Genomic DNA, 18344 nt, shown 5'->3' with positions numbered 1-18344 from the left:
TTCAAAATAATTGCTAAGAGTAAGGACAATGAAGAGGTTGATGTCGAACCTATCGCTTTAACACTATTTGCTCAGATGTAATATTTACAAGAGGAATTTACATCTATACTTGTGAAAGGAAACTTTGATGATAACACTGCGAAATTATTCAAATCTGCAACGTGGTACGTGTGGTTTTAATAAGTCTTGCTTGCAGAATGTCCGTGTAGCTGCTGAATTATCGTCGATCGCCAACAGGTATCCACCTGAATATCAAAGGGAAAAGGTTTCAGATTGAGAGGTCCGAGAGGACGGGGGTGGGGTTCGCGGATACGGAAAGGGTCGCCAAAGTTATGATAACTTTAAATCGTATTAAGCATGAGGCATAAACAGACAGAATATTTTCATAATTGGGGAAAAATTAATGCTAATGATGAAGTTTTAAAGTAGATAAATGAGGGTGTTAAGTTCCCTTTTAGTGAATCTGTTTCTTAATTCTATTTTGAAAATCGGGAATTTACTGATAAACAAACTAATTTCATATCAACGGAAATCAAAACTTTATTGTTAGAAGGAAAAATTGTAAAATGTGATTCAAAACCTAGAGGGGTTTCGCCTATAAACTGCGTTCAGAAAAAAAGGTGGAACATTTCGGTTATTAACAGACCTGAGATTTTTAAATTCAAAATGTCATACACAAAAATTAATTCAAGAATGAGGACATAAACTGTGTTATTTCCAGTATCAGCAAAAACGATCACATGGTCATTGCTGATCTTGAAGATGGATTTTTCCATGTGCCTGTATATGTTGATCATCAGGATTATTTAGGGTTTTAATTCGGCAATGAATATTATAAATGGCAAGTTCTACCGTTCGGACATTCATGTAGCCCTTTCTTCTTTGCAAAAACTTTACGTCCGATAATTGACTATTTGCCTTTATTGAATATTCGAGTAGTTGTAAAAATAAAGTGTCAGAAAGCCCGTGCCACTCTTATTGCACCAAAATGGACGGCATAACCATGGTTCCAAGAAATGAAAAAGTTACTGGTGTTGCCTCCTATCTAGATCTATACATAGAGCTCTGAATTCGGCTACCCATATCGGGCCTCAGTCACCTCCCACTTTCAAGGCAGACGGAGAAAACGTTTTTTTCAAAGAATCGTGCAGAACCGCTAAAAATCGCAAATGGAATCTGTTCGCGTGTATATAAATTGCTTAAAGAAAGACATAGGGCCTACATTCAAGACAAGGGTGTTCTCGCAAGAAGTGAATGGCTAGAAATGCTGATAAAAAAACGAAAAAAAAAAACATGTTTTATAAAAAAAGTTTACGGACTAGTAGTGAAGGCATTTGTCACCTTAACCTTTACGAACGTCGGCCATATGTAGGGGTCATCGAAATAGTTTATAAATGTGCAAGGCGTGGATTTCACTCCGGTCTGCGCATGTGTTGTAAACAAACATGGCGGCAAATCAAAATGTGAAATAAGAATTTTCTAAACATATAGCGTTTCCAGTAATAAAACCACATTTTCAATATTGACAGTCCAGTTTTTGAGAAGAATTACAACATGGCACAATGTGAGTCTATGAACCAGTCGAGAACATAAGAATTTCTATTGTTTGTTGCTGAATGGAAAATTGGTCATGCTAAAACTTGTTTTGACAGATCTTTATTATTGTAGTGGGATATCGCATTCTGAAATAAATAAAAGAGTATGTGTATTGAATAAAGAAAAAACAATATAATATGATGCCAGATTTGGTTTTTATAACTCTTGAGGCAGTGCCTAGGGGTCCTGTATGCTGCTTTCTCCTTGATTCGAGCCTCTTAAATCTTACAGGGTTGTGCATATTTTTGTAAACCTGTTCAATTGGATAATTTTTGTTTTTTATTACAAAAATATTTGCATTTAACAATGGGCAATAAGAATTACATAATCTCTAATCCAACTAATTTTACGCGATCCTAGGAAATATTGAGATATTTTTTTCATATGTTTTTAATAGATATGGGCAATATCCACACTTGAGTCAAACACTCGAAAGACCAAAATAGTTGAAGCAATTTCCAATGGAATTTTCATCGCTGCCGACGCTTTACATGCTGTATGTTTAAATGCAGATTATTTCACGAATTGGCCATAAATTCAAATAAAATTTACATGTATTAAAAGGGGATTCATTTCATCATTATGTTAAAATTGTCAAATAATATCCAGAATTACGAAAGTTTTGGTGATGTAATTTATATGTATGTACTGTACACGATCAACGTTTACCGTGTGTATACACACGATAAAACCAATAACATTACATGACTGTGTACTGTGATTCATCCTCCATTATTTTGGTCCTCCAAGGTTTTGACGTTTAGATTGCCAGTTACAAAAAAAAATTATATAACAATCTGAAAGTCAGATCATTTTGACTAGATAGCCTCTAGACCTAGAGCCCGACGGATCTCTAGACAACACTGGACAACCAGCATCTAATCTCGACTTCGCACATTCTGGTACTTCGGTCGATAAGAGTTACACACCACTTGACGACTGGGTTAAACAAACGCCATTTTCGTTTTATGTCATAGTTAGTAATAGTAGTTCCATCAGATATTGGAAAAACACAGGTCGCATTTTGTGTATTATGTCATAGTTAGTAATATTAGTGCCATCAGATGTAGAAGGCAATGGTCAGGAGCTTAAAAAATAAGAAAAAATCCCCAATAAAACAGCTGACCAGATCAAGACTTATTCATATCAACACATATTAGTTTTGCAAAATTATGCTGAACAGGTAACATTTGTTAGGCTTGAGGTGCTTTTTAGCTCACCTGAGCACAGTGCTCAAGGTGAGCTTTTGTGATCGCCCTTTGTCCATCATCAGTTGTCCGTTGTCGTCAACAATTTGACTGTTAACACTCTAGAGGTCACAACTTTGGCCCAATATGAATGAAACCTTGTCAGAATGTTACCCTTAATAAAATCTTGGACGAATTCGATATTGGGTGATCTAGGGTCAAAAACTAGGTCACCAGGTCAAATCAAAGGAAAAGCTTGTTAACACTCTAGAGGTCACAATTTTGGCCCAATCTTAATGAAACTTGGTCAAAATGTTACCCTCAATAAAATCTTGGACGAGTTTGATATTGGGTCATCTAGGATCAAAAACTAGGTCACCAGGTCAAATCAAAGGAAAAGCTTGTTAACACTCTAGAGGTCACAATTTTGGCCCAATCTTAATGAAACTTGGTTAGAATGACTGTAGAGGCCACATTTATGACTGTGTCTTCATGAAACTTGGTCATAATGTTTATCTTGATGATCTCAAGGTCCAGTTCGAATCTGGGTCTTGTAGGATCAAAAACTAGGTCACCAGGTCAAATCAAAGGAAAAGCTAGTTAACACTGTACAGGCCACATTTATGACCATATCTTAATGAAACTTGGTCAGAATGTTAATCTTGATCATCTTTAGATCATGTTTAAATCTTGGTCAGGTGGGGTCAAAACTAGGTCACTAGGTCAAATCAAAGGAAAAGCTTGTAATGTTAACACTCTAGAGGCCACATTTTGGACTATCTTCATGAAACTTTGTCAGAATGTTAATCTTGGTGATCTTTAGGTCAAGTTCCAATCTGGGGTCAAAGGGTCAAATCGAAGGAAAAGCTAGTTAACACTTCAGAGACCACATTTATGACCATATCTTTATGAAACTGTCAGAATGTTAATCTTGATGATCTTTAGGTCAATAGGTCAGGTGAGCGATACAGGGCCTTCATGGCCCTCTTGTTTCCAAAATACAGAACATGATCTTTTGATCTTTGTTGTTTTTGTGCCCCCCCCATGAGTGGTGGGGGCATATAGATTTGCTCTTGTCCATCCGTCCGAAGTTCGTGACGTGCCTAGCTCAAAAAGTATTTGATATAAATTGATGAAACCTTGCATGAGTCTTTATCATGATATGAACTTGCGCACCTTTTATTTTTCGTCTGGCTCCGCCCCCTAATTTTAGAGTTATGGCCCCTGAAATAGTCAAAAATGCACATTTTCACCTTGTGACACGCCTAGCTCAAAAAGTATCCTGTTTTCTCATATTCTCGGGGGGCTAAGGGGTTGTTTTTATTCCCAGTAACAGATTTACCATTTCATAAACAGCAATTGGGTGTTATTTTGTAGAAAATTCACTTGTCTTTCAGCTGGCTTACGGAAGGTCGGTGGTTCTACCCAGGTGCCCGCTCGTGATGAAATAATGCACGGAGGGGCACCTGGGGTCTTCCTCCACTATTAAAGCTGCAAAGTCGCCATATGACCTCTCATGTGTCAGTGCGACGTTAAATCCAACAAAAAAAAATAAAATAAAATAAAAATAAAATGTTACAGAAATTATCCCATTTAGTTATTTTGTTACTGTATTTGATACCACCCTCACCCGCAGAAATGGACCAAGAGTTTCTTGTATTCCCGTGGATTTAGATTTAACTTTTCATCACAAATAAGTTGTAGAATTTAAAACATTAAATTTACCATTGTAAAATAAAATGATATATTCTGTAGTAAATACATCAAAAAATATGACAATTAATTGCATAATCAATAATTTGTGGCAAATTTGCTAACACCACCAGATAAAAATAAGGATTTTTTTTGAAAATTGAATAAAATGCAGGTAGTTTCGTCAAAATGCGTTCAAATCACTTGAAATTTTCAGTGTGTCAGTTTTGTACCATTCCTGTCTAGAAAATAACAAACATTAAATTTAAGAAATAATATATCTCATCGGTGATTTGTCGCTGAATAAATCACTGCTTGGAGTTCAGATGCGAAGAAATTATATCACGAGGGCGTAGCCCGAGTGATATAATGCTACGCATCTGAACGACAAACAGTGATTTATTCAAGAGCAAATCACTAAATGAGATATATTATTTCGATTCTAACACGTTATCAAGGACTTTAAAGTACACCTTGTCGGCATGCATTAAATATTTGCCCGTTTTCAATCGGGTTTTTTTCCAGCGCGCCGTTACGCCGCTTGACGCTATGACGTAATAGTTGTGACGTCAGAACAGTGAATTGTTGTTTAATAAATCACTGTCTCCAGTCTTCTTTGTTTAATAAGAAAATGAATCGGATCGTGTTAGAATACTTGACAACTTTTAAGGCAAAAAACGAGGATATGAGAAACCCTGAGAATACGAGAAACAGGGATATTTGATATAGATTCATGAAACCTTGCATGAGTCTTAATCATGATATGAACTTTCGCACCTTCTATTTTTCATCTGGGTCCGCCCCCTATTTCTAGAGTTATGGCCCCTGAAATAGTCAAAAATGCACATTTTCACATTGTGACACGCCTAGCTCAAAAAGTATTTGATATAAATTAATGAAACCTTGCATGAGTCTTTATCATGATATGAACTTACGCACCTCCTATTTTTCGTCTGGCTCTGCCCCCTATTTTTAGAGTTATGGCCCCTGAAATAGTCAAAAATGCACATTTTCTCAATGTGTGACACGCCTAGCACAAAAAGTATTTGATATAGATTCATGAAACCTTGCATGAGTCTTAATCATGATATGAACTTGCGCATCTCCTATTTTTAATCTGGGTCTGTGCCCTATTTCTAGAGTTATGGCCCCTGAAATACACAAAAATGCACATTTTCACCTTGTGACATGCCTGGCTCAAAAAGTATTTGATATAAAAATTAAATTGATGAAACCTTGCATGAGTCTTAATCATGATATGAACTTGGGCACCTACTATTTTTCATCTGGGTCTGCCCCTATTTCCAGAGTTATGGCCCCTGAAATAGTAAAAAAATGCACATTTTCACCTAATTATGTGCCTCACTCAGAAAGTATTTAATGTAAATTCATGAAACCTTGCTTGAGTCTTTATCATAATGTGACCTTGCACACTTGGCATTCTTCTTGAGAATTTTAGTGTTTATTACAGAGTTATGGCCCTTGAAATAGCCAAAATAGTGGATTTTTTGTTTGTGATGCTCATAGCTCAAAAAGTATATGGTATAGAATAATGAATCCTTTTCATAATTTTTTTTGAGGCTATACACCATTAAGACTGCAAACATTTGAATTATTGCCCTTTATTTGTGAAAAATGTACCAGTGGGGGGCACACCCTGTGTCCTACAGACACATTCTAGTTAACCTTAAGCCTGCTGGCGGCAAGTGATTTTGCCTTTGAGACCAGCACAGGTCAAGATCAGCCTGCACATCCGTTTTTGAATTTATGCAGAATATGCACAAGCATCGAAAGATAAATCTTAAGACTTGCAAACCATTTTTTTCTCATTTCAGTGTGGCAGCATCCGTATGTAAATGTCTTTAAGCATTTTAATGTTTCATCATGGAAGAAGGCCTCAAAAGAAGGGGATGTCACCTCTTCAATGGTTTGTTTTCTTTTTACATATTATTCTGTATATTTAATGAATTGACATTGTAATAAATAGATTAATGACTGACAGCTTTTCAGATTTAAAAGCTATTTTTTGGAGACAGATCTCTAGCCAGGAAAACATGCTTGTAATTAGGAAATTCAGCTAAGAAAAGGAAAATAAGACAGTTCATCTCTTCACAGTGCAGTTATTGTTGTCACTGGATTGCAACATTACAGCACACAATTTCTGAAGGAACAAAAAAGTGTGCAAGAATATTGCACCTGTGTTTAGGCTTTTTAAAGGTATTTCTAACAAAAAAAAAGACAGAAAAGAGCATCATTACCACACACATTTTCTAAAGAAAAAAATAACTGCAGTGCAAGAAAATTGCTTTGCTTTGTAATTCATTATCGATGTTTGATGATTCAGTTATGCTTTATTTATATAGCCCACCCGCTTAGTCCAGTAGGGAAAGTGCAGATCTAAGGATCGAGGAGTCATGAGTTTGATCCCAGGGAGAGGCGTATGATCTCCGTTATGATTTGATAGAAGACATTGTGTCTATATTTATTTAGTTAGGTTAATGGAAATACTGTTGATAAACAGCATTAAACCTAAAAGATACAGACAAAACTTCATTTATTTAATTTGTAACTTAGTGAATTTTAACTTTAGGACAAGTCGGTGAAGTCAACAGTGTTCAGGATTGTTGGATCAATTCCTGCTGGCAACTATATCCAGTTACCAAAGACAAGCTCTCAGTCCCTGGGCCTCACTGGACGATACATGTATCTCCTCATTAAACCGATCCCGACAAAGTATTTTGTTGTTCATATAGACGTGGCAACACAGGATAACCTCGTTGTCAGAATTTCATTCTCAAACTTGTTCAAGGAGTTTAAATCGACTTCAACATGGTTACAGTTCCCTTTTGTATGTAAAGCTACACGAGGAACAGTACATGCAGTAACTGCACTGACGGGTAAAGGTGAGCGCTGTTTGCAAGAGTAATTCAATCTTATATCTTTCTCAGCTGCAGTAATTATGTTTCTTCAGAATGAGGTTTAGATGTTTTTGTATTATTTTTGCGTACTAAGAATTTTAAAATTTGGCAGTCACTTATTATGTCTCCCACCACACAGTGGTGTGGGAGACATACTGATTTACTCCAGTCTGTGTGTGTGTGTCTGTCTGTCACAAAGCTTGTCCGCACTCTTAAGTCAAACATTTCTCATCCGATCTTCACCAAACTTCAACAAAATGTGTCTGCCAATAAGTGCTCGGCCAAGTTCAGTTACTAGCCAAATCGGCCTAGGCACTTCGGAATTATGGCCCTTGATTTACCAAAAACACTCAGATTTCTTGCGCAGTTTTACCCCTAATCCTGCGCCTATACTACTAGTAGTATAGGCGTCCTTTTGGTGTCAGGAAAGCGCATGCACATGTGGATTAAGTTAACAGTATATAAAGACTGACTTACTATTTAGATGATTAGGCAGTTGTGGGAGACATGCGCTTTTCTCAAAAGCATCTCCAGTTGTTGTTAATTTCTTTGAAGTGCTCGGCCAAGTTCAATAACTAGCCAAATCGGCCCAGGTACTTCAGAATTATGACCCTTGATTTACCAAAAACACTCAGATTTCTTGCGCAGTTTTACCCCTAAACCTGCGCCTATACTACTAGTAGTATAGGCATCCTTTTGGTGTCAGGAAAGCGCATGCACATGTGGATTAAGTAAACAGTATATAAAGACTGACTTACTATTTAGATGATTAGGCAGTTGTGGGAGACATGCGCTTTTCTCAAAAGCATCTCTAGTTATTGTTAATTTCTTTGAAGTGCTCGGCCAAGTTCAATAACTAGCCAAATCGGCCTAGGCACTTCAGAATTATGACCCTTAATTTACCAAAAACACTCAGATTTCTTGCGCAGTTTTACCCCTAAACCAGCCCCTATACTACTAGTAGTATAGGTGTCCTTTTGGTGTCAGGAAAGCGCATGCACATGTGGATTAGTTTTGTTGGATTTAACGTCGCACCGACACATGATAGGTCATATGGCGACTTTCCAGCTTTAATGGTGGAGGAAGACCCCAGGTGCCCCTCCGTGCATTATTTCAGCGGGCACCCGGGTAGAACCACCGACCTTCCGTAAGCCAGCTGGATGGCTTCCTCACATGAAGAATTCAACGCCCTGAGTGAGGCTCGAACCCACATCGATGAGGGGCAAGTGATTTGAAGTCAGCGACCTTAACCACTCGGCCACGGAGGCCCCTTACACACATGTGGATTAAGTAAACAGTATATAAAGACTGACTTACTATTTAGATGATTAGGCAGTTGTGGGAGACATGCGTTTCGTTTTCCCCTATTCATTGATCTGTAAACAGTCGTAATATGGAGCGGGGGTCTAGTAGGTAGAATGTGAACTGCTCAGTCTGGAGGTTGTTGGTTCAAGCCTCACTGGGATCAAGATCACATTTTCTCGTATGACACCATTAATGTTCTTTCTAGAAAGCAGGCTTGAACAATCTAGCTAAAATAAATTAGTATAACCCTGCTGAATTTCTATAATGAACTTGTCCATCTTTCAATTTGGACAGTACCACTAATTGTTAAAAGCGTAGCTTACCAAAAATAAACTGATTGAATGGCAAACAGTGCAGATTATGATCAGACTTAGCAGTCGTAAGTAAATGTTTAAATGTTTTAAAAAAGAGCCTGTAATTTTATTTTGATTAGGTAAATATAACACCTTGCACTTTCATTTTGTTAACAGAAAACAGTGGTCCAGCCCCTCTGTCTACACGATGGACAATTCTGTGTCTGGACTTTCAGTACATTCTAGCAATGTATCTCAACAGAAAATATTCATATATCAAAGGTGTACGTTTGTGTGCAAACATGCTCGTGAAAAATATCTTTACCAGTGATATACAGTATGAGCCAGGTAGGTCTTTTGTAAAATTTTACTGAATAAACTTCAGGGCTGTGTTAACTTACTGCCTTTCAGTATTTAGGATTTTTTCATTTGGAAGGTTCTCAAGGTTGTATTAAAAATGTTTCTGGTTCTAAATTTATGCCCATCCCTGGGATTTATTTCAGTGCTTTTCTTGGAAGGTTTAATTTATGAAACTAACTCTCAGTATGAACAAATAAAACTCCCAATAATAATGTTTGTATTATGGTTTATAGTTTGAAATCCTCAAATTAATGTCTTATATAGAATCTCAAATTTGGCTTATAAAATTAAAATACATCATAGTAACTAAACTACTTGTTCAGGGACCAATTGGTAATGCAAAGCTGCTGTACTTCAACATGTCAGTTTGTGTTACAAAGCAGAATGCCCGCCCACTTAGCTCAGTAGGGAGAGCACAGACCTACAAATCATGGGGTCTTGAGTTCGAGCCCAGGGCAAGGCATATGTTCTCCTTGACAATTTGATAAGAGACATTGTGTCTGAAATCTTTTGTCCTCCACCTCTGATTCATGTGGGGAAGTTAGCAGTTACTTGCAGAGAACAGGTTTGTACTGGTTCAAAATCCAGGAACACTAGTTAGGTGTTACACACCTGAAATACTGTTGAAAAATGGCATTAAATCCAAAATAAACAAAGTAGAATTTTTATGACAGAAATGTATTTATAGGTTTGACAGTTGAACAAGTGAAAAGATCAGGAGGTTTATCAGGTGTATCTCCACTACCGAGAGAGTTGGATTATCCTGTGATGAAAGGAGACAGATGGCATGACCTGTATGACATGATTAAATTCCCAGCTGAAGCCAGCAACAAACCACATGACACAATCAAATCTACTACATCAGAACCGAGCGTAAAAGGTAGGACTTGCATTTTTTCTTGGCAAGGGCTAGTTTTTTGTGATGAAAGGTGACAGATCACTTATAAGTAATTTGTATGTCATTGAGTTTTTGAAAATATTGCCCTAGGAGTAAATTGCTTTTACTCCTTTTGTTACATAAAACTTAATTGTCTATTTTGTGACATATGCACAAACAGAGATGAAAATAAAGGCAGTTGGAAGGTGACAGTGAAACAGTATGGCTTCCCAGCATGTTGATGAGGGGACAGTTACACAGGATTCATTCCGGGGTGCAGCTTATATCCCAGTTAGTGTTTAGTGTTTAGTGATAACTTAAAATGGGGCTGTTTCCAGCAGTAACAGCCAAAACCTAGACGATTCTTTGTTAGCCTGTCTGCTTAGTTCAGTAGGGAGAGCGCAGATCTACGGCTCGCGGGGTCGTGAATTTGAACCTCGGCTGGGCATATGTTCTCTGTGAGGATTTGAAAATTTAAAAAGACAGTGTCTGAAATCATTCTTCCTCAGATTATGTTGGGAAGTTTGCAGTTACTTGCAGAGAACAGGTTGGTAATTGAATAGAATCTGGCAACACTGGTTAGGTTAACTGCCTGCCGTTAAGTAACATTAGTGTTGAAAAACAGCATTAAACCCAAAACAAAGAAAGAAACAAACAAATTGATGCTTTGTAAATATGACACTGGCTATGGGTTTGGCTAAATACATTTTAATCAGTCCATTCCACTTTTGGATTTTTTACCACTCTTGCTCAAATTTTAAAGAAGAAATCTTAATCTTTGTCCATGGAGACCAAGCAATCTTTTTCAGAAAAAAACATGAATGAAAATGTATTTATAATACAACAGAAAAAAGCTTTCTAAAGCTTGCGCTCTAAACTTTGATGGTTTTTGTTTTAACAGCTGTGAGGCCTACATCAAGTGGACCAAAACGTATAGAGTCAAAGAAGGTTGATGCTAGCAAGTGTGCCTCAGAAAGGGTTTCAATGATTCACAGCATTACAAGAGATACTGACAAGGTAAGCAATTGTTCTAGTTACTTGTCCTTTTCTTTCATAATGCAATTTTAAGTGGATCTATCTTTACTTAATCTCTCCCTTGAAATAGAATCAAGGTAACTTTAAGGTTTAGTTTCGAACATAACAAATGTTTGTTATGGACATGGAAATGCTCAAAGTATCAAGGGGTAAGGTTCATGTGTGAGTTCCATTTCACTTATCTGTCATTGTTACTATTTTTTGTCATGTGACATCATGGCTCCCCTCTGATTTTATAGTAAATATTGAATATCAGAAGGAAAGGGAGGGAAAAATCCAAATGTTTTCACACCAACAGTAGTGTTGCACATGTTTCAGTTATTAGGATGTGTATAATTATGTGCATGTATCACTGTAGATGACCAATGAAGCCTGACCTTACAGCTGTTGGTGTAGGTGATAATGAAACCACTGAAGGACAGAGAAAAAGAGAACATAATGTTTTTGCTCTACCAGATGGTTGTATTTTGCATATATGTGCATGTTTCTATTTTTAGTATCATCGTAGACGACCAGTGACATCTGAGCTACCGTCTGTTGGTGTAGATGATATTGACATACAGAAGGACAGAGAAGGAGAGATCCATGTTTTTGCTCACCCAGACAGTAGTGTTGTTCTGCATCAAGATGATAAATATACTGGAGAGGTGAATACTGCTGTTTTTCATACCTGTGTTATATAAAGTTTTTATGTGATTCGTTCAGACATTTTAGGGGAAAGTTTTTTCTTCTCTCTCAAAAATCTGTAAAATGTGGGTACTGCAATAGTGCCCAGCAAATATGTAGAAATAGGTGAATTAACACTATTACATAGAAATGAATAAATATATCTTAATCTTAAGTCTGCTTGTAGCAAGTGATTCTGCCTTTGCGATCAGTGCAGACCAAAATCAGCCTGCAGGTTTGCTATTCACTTAGTAAATTTTCAGTGAACACCCCTTCAAATAATAAATGGTGCCTCCCAAACTGAATGATAGACCAGTCCATTTTAGAAATTTAGCAGGGTAAAGGTTAAAATTTGATTTCCAGTGATTTGATATTTCAGGTTACATTTACAGAATGTTATACATTTCTTTTTTTTTGTCTTTCAGAGTATAGTAGGGAGAGTTGATAAACCAACAGATATACTACCTGTAAAGAAACCTTCATATAAGGTACATGTGTTACACATTCATTTAAGTAGATTTAAGAGTATGTACATACAAAATTCTTGTCTAACAAAGAGATTATATTGTATAAAAATGTTAAAGTGAAATGCTTTAGAAATATCAACCTTTTCAGTTTAAAAGGAGTTGCAAAGAGACATTTTCATTTCACAGAGAAAAGTCTCCTACCAGAGACCTTATTTTAAAGGGGCAAAATTTCTAAAAATCTAAAAATCGAAAGTCATTCATACACAGTGAAGAATATTTTTTCATGGCTGTCATGGTTGTTTCAATTTAAGATATTAAATTCCAGGGATTGGACAAATTTCTGGTTTATTTTGTCTTAAAATTTGAATCCATGAATTTGTGTTCCTAAGAAATAGTCTGTTTTGGTTGTGTACAGGAAATTTTGTGCTTATGAAATAAAACGATGTCACGGTATTGAGATCAAACTTATTTTTCAAGTAGGACATTATGGTCTGACCTGGTACATGTACAAACATAATATATTAATACATAGTGTTTGCAAGTATGTTATGATATCTCTGAAGTTAATTATGTCTCCCCCCTCTATTGTTTTTGCCCTGTCCATCCGTCCGTCCTTCGTCCGTCCGCCAGCCGGTCCGTCCGTACGTCACACTTCATTTCCGAGCAATAACTGGAGAACCATTTGACCTAGAACCTTCAAACTTCATAGGGTTGTAGGGCTGCTGGAGTAGACGACCCCTATTGTTTTTGGGGTCACTCCGTCAAAGGTCAAGGTCACAGGGGCCTGAACATTGAAAACAATTTCTGATCAATAACTAGAGAACCACTTGACCCAGAATGTTGAAACTTCATAGGATGATTGGTCATGAAGAGTAGATGACCCCTATTGATTTTGGGGTCACTCCGTCAAAGGTCAAGGTCACAGGGGCCTGAACATTGAAAACCATTTCCGATCAATAACTAGAAACCCACTTGACCCAGAATGTTGAAACTTCATAGGATGATTGGTCATGAAGAGTAGATGACCCCTATTGATTTTGGGGTCACTCTGTCAAAGGTCAAGGTCACAGGGGCCTGAACATTGAAAACCATTTCCGATCAATAACTAGAGAACCACTAGGGCCAGAATGTTGAAACTTCATAGGATGATTGTACATGCAAAGTAGATGACCCCTTTTGATTTTGGGGTCACTCCGTTCCGTCTGTCCGCCCGCCCGTCCGTCCGTACGTCACACTTCATTTCCGAGCAATAACTGGAGAACCATTTGACCTAGAACCTTCAAACTTCATAGGGTTGTAGGGCTGCTGGAGTAGACGACCCCTATTGTTTTTGGGGTCACTTCGTCAAAGGTCAAGGTCACAGGGGCCTGAACATTGAAAACAATTTCCGATCAATAACTAGAGAACCACTTGACCCAGAATGTTGAAACTTCATAGGATGATTGGTCATGAAGAGAAGATGACCCCTATTGGGGTCACTCCGTCAAAGGTCAAGGGTCATGAAGAGTAGATGACCCCTATTGATTTTGGGGTCACTCTTTCAAAGGTCAAGGTCAAGGTCACAGGGGCCTGAACATTGAAAACCATTTCCGATCAATAACTAGAGAACCACTCGACCCAGAATGTTGAAACTTCATAGGATGATTGGTCATGAAGAGTAGATGACCCCTAACGATTTTGGGGTCACTCTGTTAAAGGTCAAGGTCACAGGGGCCCGAACATTGAAAACCATTTCCGATCAGTAACTAGAGAACCACTCGACCCAGAATGTTGAAACTTCATAGGATGATTGGTCATGAAGAGAAGATGACCCCTATTGATTTTGGGATCACTCTGTCAAAGGTCAAGGTCACAGGGGCCTGAACATTGAAAACAATTTCCGATCAATAACTAGAGAACCACTTGGACCAGAATGTTGAAACTTCATAGGATGATTGGTCATGAAGAGTAGATGACCCCTATTGATTTTGGGATCACTCTGTCAAAGGTCAAGGTCACAGGGGCGTGAACATTGAAAACCATTTACGATCAATAACTAGTGAACCACTCGACCCAGAATGTTGAAACTTCATAGGATGATTGTACATGCAAAGTAGATGACCCCTTTTGATTTTGGGGTCACTCCGTTCCGTCCGTCCGCCCGTCCGTCCGTACGTCACACTATATTTCCGAGCAATAACTGGAGAACCATTTGACCTAGAACCTTCAAACTTCATAGGGTTGTAGGGCTGCTGGAGTAGACGACCCCTATTGTTTTTGGGGTCACTCCGTCAAAGGTCAAGGTCACAGGGGCCTGAACATTGAAAACCATTTCCGATCAATAACTAGAGAACCACTTGACCCAGAATGTTGAAACTTCATAGGATGATTGGTCATGAAGAGAAGATGACCCCTATTGATTTTGGGGTCACTCCGTCAAAGGTCAAGGGTCATGAAGAGTATATGACCCCTATTGATTTTGGGGTCACTCTGTCAAAGGTCAAGGTCACAGGGGCCTGAACATTGAAAACCATTTCCGATCAATAACTAGAGAACCACTCGACCCAGAATGTTGAAACTTCATAGGATGATTGTACATGCAAAGTAGATGACCCCTTTTGATTTTGGGGTCACTCCGTTAAAGGTCAAGGTCACAGGCGCCTGAACATTGAAAACCATTTCCGGTCAGTAACTTGAGAACCACTCGACCCAGAATGTTGAAACTTAATAAGATGATTGGTCATGCAGAGTAGATGACCCCTAACGATTTTGGGGTCACTCTGTTAAAGGTCAAGGTCACAGGGGCCCGAACATTGAAAACCATTTTCGTCAGTAACTTGAGAACCACTTGACCCAGAATGATGAAACTTCATTGGATGATTGGTCATGCAGAGTAGATGACCCCTAACGATTTTGGGATCACTCTGTTAAAGGTCAAGGTCACAGGGGCCTGAACATGGAAAACCATTTCCAATCAATAACTTGAGAACCTCTCGACCCAGAATGTTGAAACTTCATAGGATGATTGTTCATGCAAAGTAGATGACCCCTATTATTTTTGGGGTCACTCCGTTAAAGGTCAAGGTCACAGGGGCCTGAACAGTGATAACCAGTTCCGATCAATAACTTGAGAACCACTTGACCCAGAATGTTGAAACTTCATAGGATGGTTGAACATGCAGAGTAGATGACCCCTATTGATTTTGGGGTCAGTCTATTAAAGGTCAAGGTCACAGGGGCCTGAACATGGAAAACCATTTCCAATCAATAACTTGAGAACCTCTCGACCCAGAATGTTGAAACTTCATAGGATGATTGTTCATGCAGAGTAGATGACCCCTATTATTTTTGGGGTCACTCCGTTAAAGGTCAAGGTCACAGGGGCCCGAACATTGAAAACCATTTCCGATCAGTAACTAGAGAACCACTCGACCCAGAATGTTGAAACTTCATAGGATGATTGGTCATGAAGAGAAGATGACCCCTATTGATTTTGGGGTCACTCTGTCAAAGGTCAAGGTCACAGGGGCGTGAACATTGAAAACCATTTACGATCAATAACTAGAGAACCACTCGACCCAGAATGTTGAAACTTCATAGGATGATTGTACATGCAAAGTAGATGACCCTTTTTGATTTTGGGGTCACTCCGTTCCGTCCGTCCGCCCGTCCGTCCGTACGTCACACTTTATTTCCGAGCAATAACTGGAGAACCATTTGACCTAGAACCTTCAAACTTCATAGGGTTGTAGGGCTGCTGGAGTAGACGACCCCTATTGTTTTTGGGGTCACTCCGTCAAAGGTCAAGGTCACAGGGGCCTGAACATTGAAAACCATTTCCGATCAATAACTAGAGAACCACTTGACCCAGAATGTTGAAACTTCATAGGATGATTGGTCATGAAGAGAAGATGACCCCTATTGATTTTGGGGTCACTCCGTCAAAGGTCAAGGGTCATGAAGAGTATATGACCCCTATTGATTTTGGGGTCACTCCGTCAAAGGTCAAGGTCACAGGGGCCTGAACATTGAAAACCATTTCCGATCAATAACTAGAGAACCACTCGACCCAGAATGTTGAAACTTCATAGGATGATTGTACATGCAAAGTAGATGACCCCTTTTGATTTTGGGGTCACTCCGTTAAAGGTCAAGGTCACAGGCGCCTGAACATTGAAAACCATTTCCGGTCAGTAACTTGAGAACCACTCGACCCAGAATGTTGAAACTTAATAAGATGATTGGTCATGCAGAGTAGATGACCCCTAACGATTTTGGGGTCACTCTGTTAAAGGTCAAGGTCACAGGGGCCCGAACATTGAAAACCATTTTCGTCAGTAACTTGAGAACCACTTGACACAGAATGATGAAACTTCATTGGATGATTGGTCATGCAGAGTAGATGACCCCTAACGATTTTGGGATCACTCTGTTAAAGGTCAAGGTCACAGGGGCCTGAACATGGAAAACCATTTCCAATCAATAACTTGAGAACCTCTCGACCCAGAATGTTGAAACTTCATAGGATGATTGTTCATGCAGAGTATATGACCCCTATTGATTTTGGGGTCACTCTGTCAAAGGTCAAGGTCACAGGGGCCTGAACAGTGATAACCAGTTCCGATCAATAACTTGAGAACCACTTGACCCAGAATGTTGAAACTTCATAGGATGGTTGAACATGCAGAGTAGATGACCCCTATTGATTTTGGGGTCAGTCTATTAAAGGTCAAGGTCACAGTGGCCTGTTCATGTAAAATCATTTTTTTGGAAATAACTTGAGAACCACTTGACCTAGAATGTTGAAACTTAATAGGATGATTGGACATGCAGAGTAGATGACCCCTATTTATTTTGAGGTCACTTGATCACGGGTCAAGGTCACAGGAGCCTGAACAGTGACTTGAGAACCACTAGGGCAAGAGTGTTGAAATTTAGCGGGATGACTGGACATGCCAAGTAGATGATCCCTATTGCATCCAGCCATCAGTGTCTCTTTGACTTTCGCTCCTGACCCCTATTGACTTCTTGCCTATAGGACTTTGCATTGGGGGAGACATGCGCTTTTTTACAAAAGCATTTTCTAGTTTATATTGTTTTGCAGATACTGGAACCAGATCCTATATTACACCTGCAAAGAATAATTGGATTTGGTGGAAGTTCATTCAGAGATGTAAGTTTTATTTTTAGCTCACCTGTCACAAAGTGACAAGGTGAGCTTTTGTGATCGCGCAGCGTCCGTCGTCCGTGCGTGCTTGCGTCCGTGCGTAAACTTTTCCTTGTGACATCTCTAGAGGTCACAGTTTTCATGGGATCTTTATGAAAATGGGTCAGAATGTTCATCTTGGTAAATTCTAGGTCAAGTTCGAAACTGGGTCACGTGGGGTCAAAAACTAGGTCAATAGGTCTAAAAATAGAAAAACCTTGTCACCTCTCTAGAGGCCATATATTTCATGAGATCTTCATGAAAATTGGTCAGAATGTTCACCTTGATGATATCTAGGTCAAGTTCGAAAGTGGGTCACGTGCCCTCAAAAACTAGGTCAGTAGGTCAATTAATAGAAAAACCTTGTGACCTCTCTAGAGGCTATATTTTTCATGGGATCTGTATGAAAGTTGGTCTGAATGTTCATTTTGATGATATCTAGGTCGAATTCGAAAGTGGGTCACATGCCTTCAAAAACTAGGTCAGTAGGTCAAATAATAGAAAAACCTTGTGACCTCTCTAAAGGCCATATTTTTCATGGGATCTGTATGAAATGTGGTCTGAATGTTCATCTTGATGATATCTAGGTCAAATTCGAAACAGGGTCATGTGCGGTCAAAAACTAGGTCAGTAGGTCTAAAAGTAGAAAAACCTTGTGACCTCTCTAGAGGCCATACTTGTGAATGGATCTTCATGAAAATTGGTCAGAATGTTCATCTTGATGATATCTAGGTCAAGTTCGAAAGTGGGTCACGTGCCTTCA

At 38.7% G+C, this 18344-nt stretch overlaps 1 protein-coding gene across 1 annotated transcript; it reads left to right on the top strand.

The window, feature by feature from the left end:
• Positions 1–1425: 1425 nt before the first annotated feature.
• LOC128551836 (WD repeat-containing protein 90-like) lies at positions 1426–17548 on the top strand (the record flags this gene model as incomplete). The annotated part of the gene is made up of 9 exons (XM_053532758.1): positions 1426–1564; positions 6311–6402; positions 7066–7378; positions 9169–9339; positions 10040–10231; positions 11130–11245; positions 11761–11910; positions 12355–12417; positions 17480–17548. Coding segments are annotated over exons 1-9 (1176 nt in total), but the record flags the coding sequence as incomplete, so codon positions are not given.
• Positions 17549–18344: the final 796 nt, after the last annotated feature.

The sequence above is a fragment of the Mercenaria mercenaria genome, unplaced genomic scaffold (genome assembly GCF_021730395.1).
Source record: "Mercenaria mercenaria strain notata unplaced genomic scaffold, MADL_Memer_1 contig_1752, whole genome shotgun sequence".
Classification (NCBI taxonomy): Eukaryota; Metazoa; Mollusca; class Bivalvia; order Venerida; family Veneridae; genus Mercenaria; species Mercenaria mercenaria.
This window is presented reverse-complemented; position numbering and strand designations above follow the sequence as displayed.